Below are 14,264 nucleotides of genomic sequence, written 5' to 3'. Positions count from 1 at the left end.
AATAACAGATGATCTGAGATAAAGATAGTAAACACAATAATAGACGTTGTCTCTCTCTTCGGGTGGGGTGTAATGCACAAGGGGCAAGGGCCCCCCCATCTCCACAGGAGAGTCGGCATTACTGTAGCACATACTGCTGTCATTACACAAAACTGATTCTCTGCTCCTGTCAAGGGACAAAACTGATCTGCTGACAGTCACAGGGATAGAGAAAATATTGACTTTTTTATTGGATCAGAAGTGGGGCACCCCAGGGGGTTCCCGGCCCCACACCTCCCAGCCATTAGGGGAAATTTCTGAAGCAGATGCAGCGCGGCCGGCAGCCGGCTCTCGCCATGGGCTGTCTGGCCATGGCAGTCTGGCCATGGGCTCGCCGCGCTGCTGCCTCTCCCCCCACGCCTTGAAAATGTGCAAGAGGTCAAGTAGACCTCTTGCGTGGTCCTTGTTGGCAGTTCCTGTGGGGGCTCCTCGCAGAGGGCTGGCCCTGGCTCCTGCACCCTCCCCTTGACAGCCCTGGGGGGATGGCGGGGTCCTGAGCGGTTGAGTGCTGCCAGCTCCGCCATCCCACCAGGACAGGCCTCCGGGAAGGGTAAAGGAAGCTGAGGAAGAGTAGCCTCTGTCTGTCATGGAGTCCATGGTGGCCAGCGGGGCCCGTGGGGAGAGGGGCTTCCGGCTCAAGGCCTCCGCACTCGCCCTGCAGAGGAGGAGAAAGAGACCCCGCTGCACCCCAGACCCCAGCGGGACCCGCGGGCAGCACCCCCCTTGGCTGGCCGTCAGGGCTGCCCAGCACAGGCAGGGGCAGGGCACGGGGTGAGGGTCTGGGGCAGCATCTGGGGTCTCCCCCACACTCACCGCTTCTCCTGCTTGGGCCAGGATTTCTCCACTCCTCCAGCCACTGTCTGAGAAGCTGCAGAGGGAGGAGACAGAGTGAGCGGCCAGCAGCTGCCGGCACAGCCCCAGCTCAGGGCTGCCTTCTCAGCTTTCTCAGAGCTCAGCTCTGCTTCTCCGGCTGGGCTCTTGTCTTCCTTGCCTGACGCTTCTTCTTCTCCTTCACTTCTGGAAGGTCCCCAGGAGCTGGGTGAGACGGGAGCCCCACCCAGTCCCACACCACAGCCACCCACACCACCCCACGCCATCCCTCGCCACCCCATGCCACAGCACAGTGTGCTGCAACAGTCAAGTCACCTACCTGAAGCAGCTTCCTCCACAGCACAGATGAGAATACGCTGAGCCCCATCACAATCAGGAGGAGAGGGCCCAGGGGAGACAAGGCATCAGAGCGCCCATGGCACGGACTCCAGTGTGGCTGCAGTGCTCCAAGTCACCATCACAGAACCGCAATGTAGCTCCCCAGTGTCCTCCTGGGTCCTTGTTTTTCCCCCAGTTCCCCTTCCCGGTTGGGGAGGGGTCATCGGGTGAGAGAGTAGTTCTCTAAAGGACAAGAAATTGTGGTGCGTTTCTCAAACCATAAGGAGAAGGAGAACAGGAGGGGGAGAACAGGAGGGGGAGAACAGGAGGGGGAGAACAGGAGGGGGAGAACAGGAGCGGGAGAACAGGAGCGGGAGAACAGGAGCGGGAGAACAGGAGCGGGAGAACAGGAGCGGGAGAACAGGAGCGGGAGAACAGGAGCGGGAGAACAGGAGCGGGAGAACAGGAGCGGGAGAACAGGAGCGGGAGAACAGGAGCGGGAGAACAGGAGCGGGAGAACAGGAGCGGGAGAACAGGAGCGGGAGAACAGGAGCGGGAGAACAGGAGCGGGAGAACAGGAGCGGGAGAACAGGAGCGGGAGAACAGGAGCGGGAGAACAGGAGCGGGAGAACAGGAGCGGGAGAACAGGAGCGGGAGAACAGGAGCGGGAGAAGCGCCCCACCCCTTCAGGGAATGGTTTGGGTAGGAACGGACCTTAAAGCCCACCCAGTGCCACCCCCTGCCCTGGGCAGGGACACCTCCCACCAGCCCAGCTTGCTCCAAGCCCCGGCCAACCTGGCCTTGAACCCCTCCAGGGATGGGGCAGCCACAGCTTCTCTGGGCAACCTGGGCCAGGGGCTCACCACCCTCACAGCCAAGAATTTCTGCCCGAGATCTCAGCTCAGTCTCCCCTCTTGCAGTGGAAACCCCTTCCCCCTCGTCCCATGGCTCCCCTCCCTCATCCAGAGTCCCTCCACAGCTTTCCTGGAGCCCCTTGAGGGACTGGAAGGGGCTCCAAGGTCTCCGCGGAGCCTTCTCTTCTCTTCTCCAGGCTGAACGTTTCATCGAATCACAGAATTTCAGAGTTGGAAGGGACCTCTAGAGATCATCTATCCAACTCCCCTGCTAAAGCAGCATTGCCCACAGCACATTACTCAAGACTGCAGCCAGGCACGTCTTGAAAGTCTCCAGAGAAGGAGACTCCACAACCTCCCTGGGCAGCCTCTTCCAGTGCGCTCTCACCCTCACCGTGAAGAAGTTTTTCCTCAGGTTTGATCGGAACTTCCTATGTTCCACCTTGTGCCCGTTACCCCTCGTCCTCTTACTGGCAGCCACTGAAAAGAGTCTGGCTCCATCCTCCTTCAGCCCACCCTTCAGATACTTGTAAACATTAAGAAGGTCTCCCCGCAGCCTTCTCTTCTCCAGGCTGAACAACCCCAACTCTCTGCTGCTCTGCCCTCTCCCTGACGCTCCGCAGCCTTTCTGCTCCCTCTTTGACCTCTGCCGCCAGGCCGAGCGCATCAGCCGCCTGCTCGCACCTCACGCACCCGCCATCCCTTCTACCCTCCGCTACCCGGGAGAGGTGAAGGCGCTCCCTGCAGACACAGCCCGGGGGGGCTGCAGGCGTCCAGGGGGGCTCTGTCTGCGTGGCCGCGTCTCCTCTGGAAAGTGCGCAACACGCGGGAGGCTGCGCCTTTCGGGCACAGGCCATGGCTGAGCTCCCCCGCCTCGCCCTGCCTCGGCGTCCCGCGCGAGCTCAACTCCCGCGCGAAATCCCGCGCGAGCTCCACTCTCGCGTGACCTCCCGCGCCCTGGCTGCTCGCCCCGCTCCCGCTCCCGCTCGCCGCCCTCCCCGGGGCCGCCTTTGACGGGGGTGGGGTCTGGCCGCGGCGGCTGCAGGCCCCGCCCCCGCCTCGCCCCCCGCCCTCGCGCCAGCTGCGGCCGAGCTGCGGGTGCCCGCGGGCGAGCTGCGCTTCCCCGCCGCTGCCCGGGCTTGTGCCGGCCTCAGCACAAGCCGCCTGGGTGATGCTGCCTCTGAGGGAGCCGGGAGAGACCTGGGAGCCGCCCCCCCCCGGCACTGCCTGGTGGCCCCCGCAGCCCCCGCCCTCTCTCCCCAGCTGTGGCTGAGCCCGTCCCCGCCGGACCGGGGCTGAGATGGGGCTGGGGACCCCCCTGCCGCTGCCGGGACCTGGCTGTGCCTGGGGGCCCTGCTGGGACCCCCCTGTGAGAAATAAGTTCTGGTCCGAGTGAAATAGGCTCAGGCAGAATCCTCTGGGAGGCACATTTTTATTCACGCTCTTGCAAGAGCGGGTGACCTAGCAAGTAGGCACACTTTCCGTTCTTGAAACACCACACCTTTTTATTTCCTAATCCCGGCCCAATTTTTCCCTCCCCTCTTTCCCGTTGGTTGGGTACTCCAGGGTTCACGGCCTGTGCGAGGCGCCTAAAATTCTTCCCGCATGTCCTGCTGCTGTTTGCTTTGTATGGGGGAGGGTCTACTTCCATTCGTTTCGTTAGGGCAGTTTCAATTAATCGTTGAACTAATCCTCGCACACAGGGAATGATACAGCGTCCGACAGCCGCTAACATTCCCGCTACCATTATAAGAGAAGTCAATATTGATACCACCATACCTTTCCGTTTCCCAAACCGGGAATCCAGCCAACTTGTCAGTGAGGTGTCTATTCCAGAGTTCTCAGCTAACTCATCAGCTAGACTGGTGAGCCCTCGAAGGGCTTTAGTTATAGCACCATCTGGAGCTGTATTGTTGGGGATGAAGGTGCAGCACCGGTTCCCTAACATTACACACACACCTCCCTTCTCTGCTAAGATCACGTCCGGGGCAATCCTATTTTCCCATGCCATCCGCTGGTTGCATCCAATCGTTCAGCTATTCCTTTCAATGCATCTCTGGTATAATTAATAAACCTCTGTTGGTTATAGTACATATAATTTATCCAATCTACATTTTTGCTTATAGTTATCCACCAGAAAAAGACAGACTCGAATCCTGCTCCTGTCTGATTCCTTGCTTTGTGTTCATCTGGGACTCCTCTAGGGACTCCAATGGGATCTATATATATCCGTTCATCAAAGGATACACCCACACTTCTTTTTACGCTACTGCCTGAGCTCAGGGTTCCTGTTCCTTTTTCAAATGCTAGGGTGAATGGTATTGCCAATTGTACCATTCCACATGTACCTTTCCAGTTAGCCGGCAACACAGATCGCAAGGTCTTCCCTCCACAATACCACCAGAGATCCACCCAAGGCACTCGTATCGCTGAGTAGTTTCCTTTTACATCCTTGGTCCCATTCAGAGTTTCAGTGCACAGGGTAAATCCCCCCCCAGGTTTGGTAGCATTCACACCCTGCCGTGAGAGGCACGCTGGATGGTTACCAATTGCTGTGGAAAATGCTGGTGGCACTTTAACATCTCTAGATTCCAAGGCAGGAAACAGTAAGGAAAGTGAATGACAAGCCTCGTTTCCCCAGGCCGTCCTTTCTTGGTATAATGCTATCATACACCACATCCCTAGGGAATCTTTCGTCCACCCTAAGGGAAAAGGGACAATCTGTGCTGTGGGCCTTCCTGAGGCACAAGCAGAGCAATTGCTTTGGTTCAAACTATTAACAGTATATTTTACCCATTCTACCCAAGCATTCGTCTCACCGTACCCTGTCTCAATCTCAAATGTTTGTCTAAGATCTGTAATCTCAGCAACCGTTACCAAAGCTGGGTCATTCAGTGGTTCCCACTGTTGTATTACTGGGAGTTTTAGTAGTCATAGCTGTCCCTTCTGCTTAACTGCTATTTTCCAGTAGGTCTATTCTAAATCTTCCCCTTGGCTCTCTTCCAGACACATCTGCTCCTATTCCATACCTCAGGTTAGCTGTATCGTCCCTCTGGGTTATAGTTATCAACCGAGGAGTCCATTCAAAAAGGCCACACTCTGGGGAAGGTGATCCTTTGTAAAAATGTATTTTCTTTTTGAGAGGGTAATAATAAGAAGACTTGAACCACTTGTCATCAATGGCCCACCCTCCAATTTGGGTGGTCCACCACGCTTCACTCCATCGGTCACAAGGTGCAGCCTCCTGATATCCCTCTGCGACCCTCCAAATTTCTGGGAACAGGTACCTGTTTTCACCACTCAACCGTCTTTGGGCCTCTAGCTTCCCACACTTCAGTACTTGACAGGCATCAAAGCGTACAGTCTGTGGGGTATCTCCTTTAGTGATATTTATGATAAGCCTAACCGGGTAATCTGGGTGTGCACTTCGTAGGTGATCTAGGTGTACACTCCAGCTTCCTAGTGGGAAGCTCAACACCGCCCCTATGACCAGTATCATCGCAAAACGCTTCTTAAAATTCATGGCATGCACAGATTTATGTCTCCCAACTGGATCATCCCGCCCCAACCCACGGCTTATTGTCTCTTTAGGGTTACTCGCAGTGGGCTGTCAGTAGAATGTACAGTCCACCGTTCTACCGGATCTGTTGGCGGGGGTTCAACTGCTCCTTTTTGCTGAGCGTAGTGAGCCCATCCTTTTTCTGCTGTCCTTACTGCGGTTTCAGTAGTGAGGAGGACTTGGAATGGTCCTTCCCACTCCGGTTGTAGCTTACTCTCCGTCCAGGATTTGACTAGTACCCAGTCCCCTGGTTTATACGGATGGACGACAAATTCCAACGGCGGAGTTTGAGCAAGAAATCCTTTATTTCTGAGGCGAGAGAAAGAAGACGACAACCCCAGTGTACGGTTCTTAAGAAACATATCTTTAGTTTCAAAAGTGGGCAAGTCTTCTCTGTTACCCATATAAGGTAGTCCAAAAAGCGTCTCACAGGGCGAGAGACCTGTATCTTTTCTAGAAGTCTGGATCCTCAACAATGCTATGGGCAAACATTTAGTCCGTGGTAATTTCGACAATTGTCTCTTACTGAATTGTCTCTTAATGGTCTGGTTCATCCTCAACTTTTCCTGATGACGGGGGATGCTAGGGGATATGAAATTCCCACACCATCCCTAAACTTTCCAGAATTCCTTGAAGGATTTTAGATAAAATGACTGCCCCGATCTGAGTTTCTATTCTCCACTAACCCGTATCTGGGAATAATCTGTTCGAGTATTATCTTAATTACCCCTGCTGCAGTAGCTGACACCAAGGGGTAGGCTTCCACCCATCCAGTCAGACGGTCCACTAGGACTAAAAGATCTTTTCGCCTGCCTGTTGGTGGTAGTTCACTGAAGTCTACCTGTATACTTTGGAATGGTCTCAAGCCGGGCTCTCCTCCTCCCGAAGATTGCTTTCTCAAGGCTTTCTTGTTTACTTTCTTACAAATAGCACATCCCTCACAAATTTGTTTGGCTATTGTGTATATGCCAAAGCACCTGTACTTCCACAAAACTATTCGCACGTTGCATGCGTTCCCCAATGGCTTCCCTGTTGTAACACTGTCACTGTTTCTCTCATTGTTTGTTGACCATTTCCCTTCCGCCAGGCAGAATCCATTTACCACCTTTCTCCACTGCCCCTGCTTCTGTCATTGCTTCTCCTGCCCCAAGGCTGCCTCTTTTGCCACCTTGTCCGCTAATCTGTTTCCCCTTGCGGTGATTGAATTGTCTCTCTGGTGACCTTTAACATGTAAAGCTGCTATTTCACTTGGTATTAATATATTAGCTAACACCTGCTGTGTAAGTTCTTTGTGTAAAAGTTCTTTCCCTTTGCTGTTTATTAGTCCTCGTTCTTCCCAAATTTTACCAAAGGTATGCACTACCCCAAAGGCATAGCGAGAGTCTGTGTATATTGTTCCTTCTCCTTTCTCCAGTTAATTTAAGTGCCTGCTTTAAGGTATACATCTCACATATTTGAGCGGACCATGCACTAGGGAATTTTTCAGATGCTTTTACTTGTTGGTGTATTTGTCTGTCAGAGTCCCGGACTTTCACTGATTTACTATCAGAGTCCCACCACAGGACTTTCACTGAATCAGATTCACAAATAATCGAAATTAGTTGTTTTACTGAGAGCGACAGAACAGACTTGAGATTGCCGTTGATAAATTCACTGACTACAATAGCGCTAATTACTTCAGGTTAACATTGCTAGCAAAAATAATGATAGTACAGCAACCCGGGGTAACATTCACCAGAGGGTGAAAGGCGCAGCGCTTACCCAGAAAGGCGTCCCTGCCTGGGGCGGAGGGAGAGAACACAGCCCGTCGACTGGTCCGTCACGTATCAAGTTTCTTCTCTCCCAATGTAACAGTCATTTTCTCCATCCTTTTATCCCCAGACTTACAAGGTTTATAGGATTTATTTTTTCGACTCCCTTCACTGACTACATGTCCCAAGTACTTCACTTCTGTTTCCACCTATTGCAATTTTTTTTTTATTTTTTTTTTGAGACCCTCAAACCTTACTGTCCCAAAAAGTTCAGTAACTCATTCGTGGCTTCTTTTACCCTGCCTTCTTCCTCCCCAGATACCAATAATCATCCACATACTGAAGCAGGGCTACTCCCAATGGAGGGCTGGATTGTTCAAGCACTTGTTCTAACACTCGCCAAGCAAATTAGGGGATTCTGTAAATCCCACAATGATAACACCCTACCGGTGAACCTCGAGCTGCTGGTAGGAGCGGTCGGGGCAGTCCTCGTCCCCTGTTATTCACCCCTCTCCCTCGCCCCCAAGTAACAGCCTAAGGGGTCCCACTTCGGGGATTCAATTTCTTTGTCGATTGAAACATCACCGACGGTCTGGGCTGCGAACATATAAAATGGATTTGGGCGTTCCTGAATCTATTCATCTTGACCCAGCAAAAAGCATATTCACCTTCTTTGACTTCCTCATTAGTCCTTATTATTCACATACATGTTTAAAGTCTGACAGACCCAGTGTTCATCAGATCCAAATTTGGGCCAAAATACACTAGGAGGTCTTATGGGTTCTTTGGTCCAAACAAATTCAAATGCAAATGCAAACGTGTCCCACCTGGGACACCTCTGGGATCCTCTAAGACAGACACAGGACCCCTAGGACACCCCTGAGACCCTTCCCAGGATGTCCACGGCCCCCCCGTCCGCCCCCGGCCCCTCCGGGATGCGGTCCGAACAAAACAAATCATTTTCTTTTTATCTTTATCCCTTGTACAAGAAGAATCATTCCGAAACCTCAGCATTCTCCCCTAAAGGACTGTCTGGGGGAATGTTCCCGGGGTCTTTCTTAGTATCCCCTTCTTCATCCCTAGGCCTAGAATCCTTATTTCCCATTCTGAACAGAGACTTTTCTTACACCCCTTCCTTTCGCTTCGTCCTTCTCCGGCTGCGCCCCTCGCGGGACTACAGAACCGCGGATCCCGACTCCACACTCGCTTCGTACCGCAGTACGTCTCAGTCACTCACACACAAGTCCCTTAGAATGTCCCGACCATCAAGGCAATACTTTAACGGTCCGATTTTTCTTACCTTGGTCCATGCACGGAGTTGCCTGCTCGTACTCTCTGTGCCGAATACACCTATCCCTTTTCCCCCTGTGGTTCACAGAGTCTGCTGCACAACTGGGTCTCGAGATCTTAGTCGATTCCTCCCGGAATCCCTGCCGACGATCCACGAGACCGTTGAAAACAACAGGACGCGTCTTCCCATCCTTCGGCAACACGGACTCCCAAAAAGATGACTTCTGCTCCCGGACGAGCCCCCAAATTGTGAGAAATAAGTTCCGGTCCGAATGAAATAGGCTCAGGCAGAATCCTCTGGGAGGCACATTTTTATTCACGCTCTTGCAAGAGCGGGTGACCTAGCAAGTAGGCACACTTTCCGTTCTTGAAACACCACACCTTTTTATTTCCTAATCCCGGCCCAATTTTTCCCTCCCCTCTTTCCCGTTGGTTGGGTACTCCAGGGTTCACGGTCTGTGCGAGGCGCCTAAAATTCTTCCCGCATGTCCTGCCGCTGTTTGCTTCTCTTTATGCTACACCTAAAGAGATTATCTGACTAGTTTATTTCCTTCCTTTTTGGTAACAAAAAAATTGCTCAATGTCATTAGCCCTGGTTAAATGTATGACTACCCTTCCAGACGCTAATGCAGTAGGAATCAGTTTGTCCTTTTGTCTGTGTGATAAGAGATGTTCTACAAGCCTTTGCTGGAGCCTCTTTGTCTCAGTCATTCCCTTATCGTGTCACCTCTGATGGAAACGGCTTTTCTCCTCTGCAAAAGCAACACCTGCCTTTCTTACACCCCTGAGCGGAGTCGGCACAGGGCTGGGGTCTCGGTGGGACCCCCGTCCGCGCTGCTCTGCGCTTTCCATGCTGCCTGGCCCCTTTGCCTTCCTCCTCGGCCCCTGGGTCTGCCCTGGCCGGGCTCCCTCCTCGCCCCGGGGCTCCCCGCGGGGACAGCGGCTCCTTCCCCTTGCCATGTCCCCCCAGCCGGGTCCCTGCACTCAGCCGGGGGCGGTGCTGCTGGCCCCCCGCGCTCCCCTCGCTACGGCCATCCCTGCTGCCAGCGTCTGTGCGCCATCCCAGCCAGCCCGAGGGCACTCCGTGTCCCCCGCACCCTGTTCCGGCTGCCCCAGCGCCTCCGGCTCTCATCCCCCAGTTCCCCCATCACCCACGGGTGTCCCCCCGGGTTTGGCCACGCTCCCCCTCCCCACCAGCTGATCGGTCCCCTCCACCGGTGACAAGATGGCATGAGCCCCGAGGCCTCCGACAGCCACTCTGTGGGGTGTGGGGCAGGGATGGGGACGAGGGGCCCAGCCCCCCCCAGCACAGGCTGTCGGGCAGGGTGAGCGTGGACCAGCCGCCGTCGCTGTCGCAGGAGAAGAGCCAGAGGTCACTCAGCCAGAGCTGATGGAGTCGTTATTTTATTGAGGACGGATCAGTAAATGCAGGGGGGTGAGATATTCCGTAAGGCCAGATGTATCGGCAGGAAATGCTCCGCTATTTACCGCACGCAGGGTTTGGGTGGGATACAAAGGTCATGGCGTCGGTTTCCCGTATGTATCTTAAATGTCACAGGTATGCAAAGGTACGGTGTCTCTCAGCCTCGAGGGGTCCCCTTGAGAGGGGTCCCTGCTCCAGGGGACAGTCCCCACCTGGGCAGGGGGAGCTCCACAGACCCCGATGGCTGCGGGTATTTAGAGCATCGAGGGGTTGAGTCGTAGTCGGGTTTTCTGCTGCGTTCAGGCTGTTTCAGCCACTTACCAGCCCGATCTCCAGCCGAAACAGGGCTGGTTTTTGGTTTTGGTGCTGAGCTCTCGCTGACGGCCTCACGCAAGAGCATTAACTTGGGTTTGGCTGAGCATCTGCCTGCACCCAAGTGCGGTTCGCTCACACAGCAGGGGTGCACCCCTCACTGTCCCCTACCCGCGCAACAACCTGCACCCGCCCCTGAACGTGGCGGCTTCCCCTTGTGCGGCTCCAACGGCAGCTTCCCCTTCAAATTCCCCCACTCCAACCCGGCGAGAGCCCTGCAGCTGCTGCGGGACCCTGCCAGCCACCCGCGGCACCCAAGTGCTGCCCCACACCCGCCATGGGTGCTATGGTGGTGCACTGACCTGCCCTGCCCTGGGTGGGCAGCAGCCCCAGAGCTCCACGAGCCCCGCGCTCTGTCACCAAAGGCGTCGAGGGCCAGACCCCTCCGTCCCTCCTGGGCACCATCCTGGCCCCAGCCAGCACCCGGAGGGGCCATGGGGGGCTGCCCTACTCCCCTGGGACCCTCAGCAGGGCTGCCGGACACTGGAGTGGCGTCTCGGGGGGCTGCAGCAGACCCGGCCCCTGGCCAGGCAGGGTGGCAGGCACTGGTGGGGACACAGGAGGAGCGGAAGGTGTCTCTTTATATATATATATAAATATATATATATGGTCCAGAGGAGGCCCCGGAGATGCTGGGAGGGCTGGAGGCCCTCTGCTGTGAGGACAGGCTGAGAGAGTTGGGGGCGTTCAGGCTGGAGAAAGAAAGGTCCGTGGAGACCTTGGAGCCCCTTCCAGTCCCTCAAGGGTCTCCAGGAAAGCTGGGGAGGGACTCTGGATGAGGGAGGGGAGCCATGGGACGAGGGGGAAGGGGTGAAGGGGGGACGAGGGGTGAAGGGGACGAGGGGGGAAGGGGGGGGCCGTGACCTCTCAACCCTTCAGCCGGGGCAGCCCCAGCCGAGTCAGGTTCCCGCTCTCAGGCTCCTCTTCCCTGGCGCTGCTGGATCTTCCATGCTGCAGGACCACAAAGGGCCAAGGGGGGCTCAGGACGAGCCACCCCCATAGGGCACCCGTGGCCACCACTGCCCCTGGGGGCAGTGAGTCCCCAGGGCCATCATGCAGCATTGCCCAGGACCAGCACACTCATGAGGAAGACCATGAGGAAGAAGACCCACATGAAGAAGCGGTCCATCACCTTGGCCACCTTCTTCCACTCGCCGGTCCAGCGCTGGGAGGCTTGGTGATGCCGGCAGCAGCTGGCGACGTAGCCCATGTTCCTCAGCAGGCCATCGTGGTGGCACAGGCAGCAGTCCCGGGGACAGCCCCCTGCCTCGGCACCCACCTCCCCCTCCATGGGGCTCTCCCCCAGCCCCCCAGTGTCCTCCCTGCACGCCTGCCTGCCCAGCACCCGCCGGGGGCTCTTGCAGCTCTCGCCCACCTCGTAGACACAGCAGAGCCGGGCCATGTGGTGGAGGATGAGCCACCTGGCCCAGGGGGGCACGGGCCGGGCCCCCGGGCCGCAGTGGTGGACGTTCATGATGAAGATGGTCAGCGCGGTGGAGGCCATGATCATGGTCATGGTGGCGATGTAGTACTTCCCTGCGTGGGTAATGGGTGGTGATGCCGCGGTGGGGTGGGGAGAGACCTGTGCCCACCTCCCCCCATCGAAACCCCCCCTGGCATGGGGGGGTGCCCACCACCCCGGTGCAAACGCCCTGGTCCCATGGGAGGGTCCTGGGTGCCATCAAGGCTCACCGATGAACGGGACGCTCTCCGAGGGCTGCGTGCTCTCCACCACCAGCAGCTGGAAGACGGTGAGGGCCAGCAGCACTGTCACCCCCAGTGAGACCTTCTCCCCGGAGTCGGCCGGCAGGTAGAAGCCAAGGGGTGCCAGGAAGGAGACCATGATGCAGGGCAGGAGCAGGCTGAAGATGTGAACATAGTGACCAAGGATGAGGAAAAGGCTGAGGTACTTAATGCAGTCTTTGCCTCAGTCTTCAGCAGTAGGACCAGTTGTTCCCTGAGTACCCAGACCCCTGAGCTAGAAGACAGGGATGGGGAGCAGAATGAAGCCCCTGTAATCCAAAGGGAAACGGTGAGGGACCTGCTTCAGCACCTGGAGCTGCACAAATCTATGGGGCCGGATGGGATCCACCCAAGGGTATTGAAAGAGCTGGCGGAAGTGCTCGCCAGGCCACTTTGCATCATTTATGAGCAGTCCTGGACAACCGGGGAGGTCCCAGCTGACTGGAGGTTAGCAAATGTGACACCCATCCACAAGAAGGGCCGGAAGGAGGATCCGGGGAACTACAGGCCAGTCAGTCTGACCTCGGTGCCTGGGAAGGTCATGGAACAGATCCTCCTCAGTGCCATTACACGGCACATGCAGGAGAACAGGGTGATCAGGCCCAGTCAGCATGGGTTTGTGAAGGGCAGGTCATGCCTATCAAACCTAATATCCTTCTACGATAAGGTGACCCACTTAGTGGATGAGGGAAAAGCTGTGGATGTTATCTACTTGGACTTTTGCAAAGCTTTTGACACCGTTTCCCACAGCATTCTCCTGGAGAAACTGGCTGCTCATGGCCTGGACAGGTGTACTCTTCGCTGGGTAAAAAACTGGCTGGATGGCCGTGCCCAGAGAGTGGTGGTAAATGGAGTTCAATCCAGTTGGTGTCCGGTCACAAGTGGTGTCCCCCAGGGCTCGGTGCTGGGGCCGGTTCTCTTTAATATCTTTATCAATGATCTGGATGAGGGGATCGAATGCACCCTCCGTAAGTTTGCAGATGACACTAAGCTGGGCGGGCGTGTTGATCTGCTTGAGGGGAGGTTGGCTCTGCAGAGGGATGTGGACAGGCTGGACCGATGGGCTGAGACCAATGGTATGAGGTTCAACAAGGCCAAGTGCCGGGTCCTGCACTTGGGTCACAACAACCCCATGCAGCGCTACAGGATTGGGGCAGAGTGGCTCGAAAGCAGCCCGTCAAAAAAGGACCTGGGGGTGTTGGTTGACTGCCGGTTGAATACGAGCCAGCAGTGTGCCCAGGTGGCCAAGAAGGCCAACAGCATCCTAGCCTGTATCAGGAATAGTGTGGTGAGCCGGACTAGGGAAGTGATCATCCCCCTGTACTCGGCACTGGTGAGGCCCCACCGCGAGTACTGCGTTCAGTTTTGGGCCCCTCGCTACAAGAGGGACATTGAGGTGTTGGAGCGTGTCCAGAGAAGGGCTACAAAGCTGGTGAGGGGTCTGGAGGACAAACCTTATGAAAAACGACTGAGGGAGCTGGGGTTGTTTAGCCTGGAGAAGAGGAGGCTGAGGGGAGACCTTCTCGCTCTCTGCAACTCCCTGAAAGGAGGTTGTAGAGAGATGGGGGCTGACCTCTTCTCCCTGGTGACAAGTGATAGGATGAGAGGAAACGGGTTCAAGTTATGTCAGGGGAGGTTTAGATTGGATATTAGGAAACATTTTTTCACTGAAAGGGTTATTAAACATTGGAATAGGCTGCCCAGGGAGGTGGTGGATTCACCATCCCAGGAGGTGTTTAAAAAAAAGGGTAGATGGGGCACTTCGGGACATGTTTAGAAGTGGCTTTTGTCAGGGTAGGTTAAAGGTTGGACTTGATGATCTTAAAGGTCCCTTCCAACCTCAGCGATTCTATGATTCTATGTAGAAGGAGGCGCGACGGCGGAGGAGGAGCAGCGTGTAGGTGACGTCAGGGTAGGGCTCGGAGCAGCAGCCGTAGGTGATGACGTTCCTCGTGGCCGGTGTTATAGATTGTGGCCCAATAATTGACGGGAACCAGTCCAATTAATCAAATTAGTTTATTAAGCAAGCGGCAGCAAGCAAAACAGCGCTGGGCGGCCGGGGAGTCTTTGCTCCGCCAACGGTG

The 14,264-nt window shown here is 55.6% G+C and overlaps 1 protein-coding gene across 1 annotated transcript in view; it reads right to left on the bottom strand.

Annotated features, from left to right (window-relative positions):
* Positions 1-11,488: 11,488 nt before the first annotated feature.
* The window catches only part of LOC134511992 (neuronal acetylcholine receptor subunit alpha-10-like), a 29,931-nt gene continuing 27,155 nt past the window's right edge, over positions 11,489-14,264 (bottom strand). The window contains exons 4-6 of the mRNA XM_063326888.1: positions 14,042-14,140; positions 12,130-12,307; positions 11,489-11,973 (exon numbers count right to left, since the gene is read on the bottom strand). Of these exons, the coding sequence (XP_063182958.1) occupies positions 11,489-11,973; positions 12,130-12,307; positions 14,042-14,140 (762 nt within the window). The remainder of the gene's footprint in view (positions 11,974-12,129; positions 12,308-14,041; positions 14,141-14,264) is intronic.

This window comes from Chroicocephalus ridibundus, chromosome 1 (genome assembly GCF_963924245.1).
Source record: "Chroicocephalus ridibundus chromosome 1, bChrRid1.1, whole genome shotgun sequence".
Lineage (NCBI taxonomy): Eukaryota > Metazoa > Chordata > Aves > Charadriiformes > Laridae > Chroicocephalus > Chroicocephalus ridibundus.
This window is presented reverse-complemented; position numbering and strand designations above follow the sequence as displayed.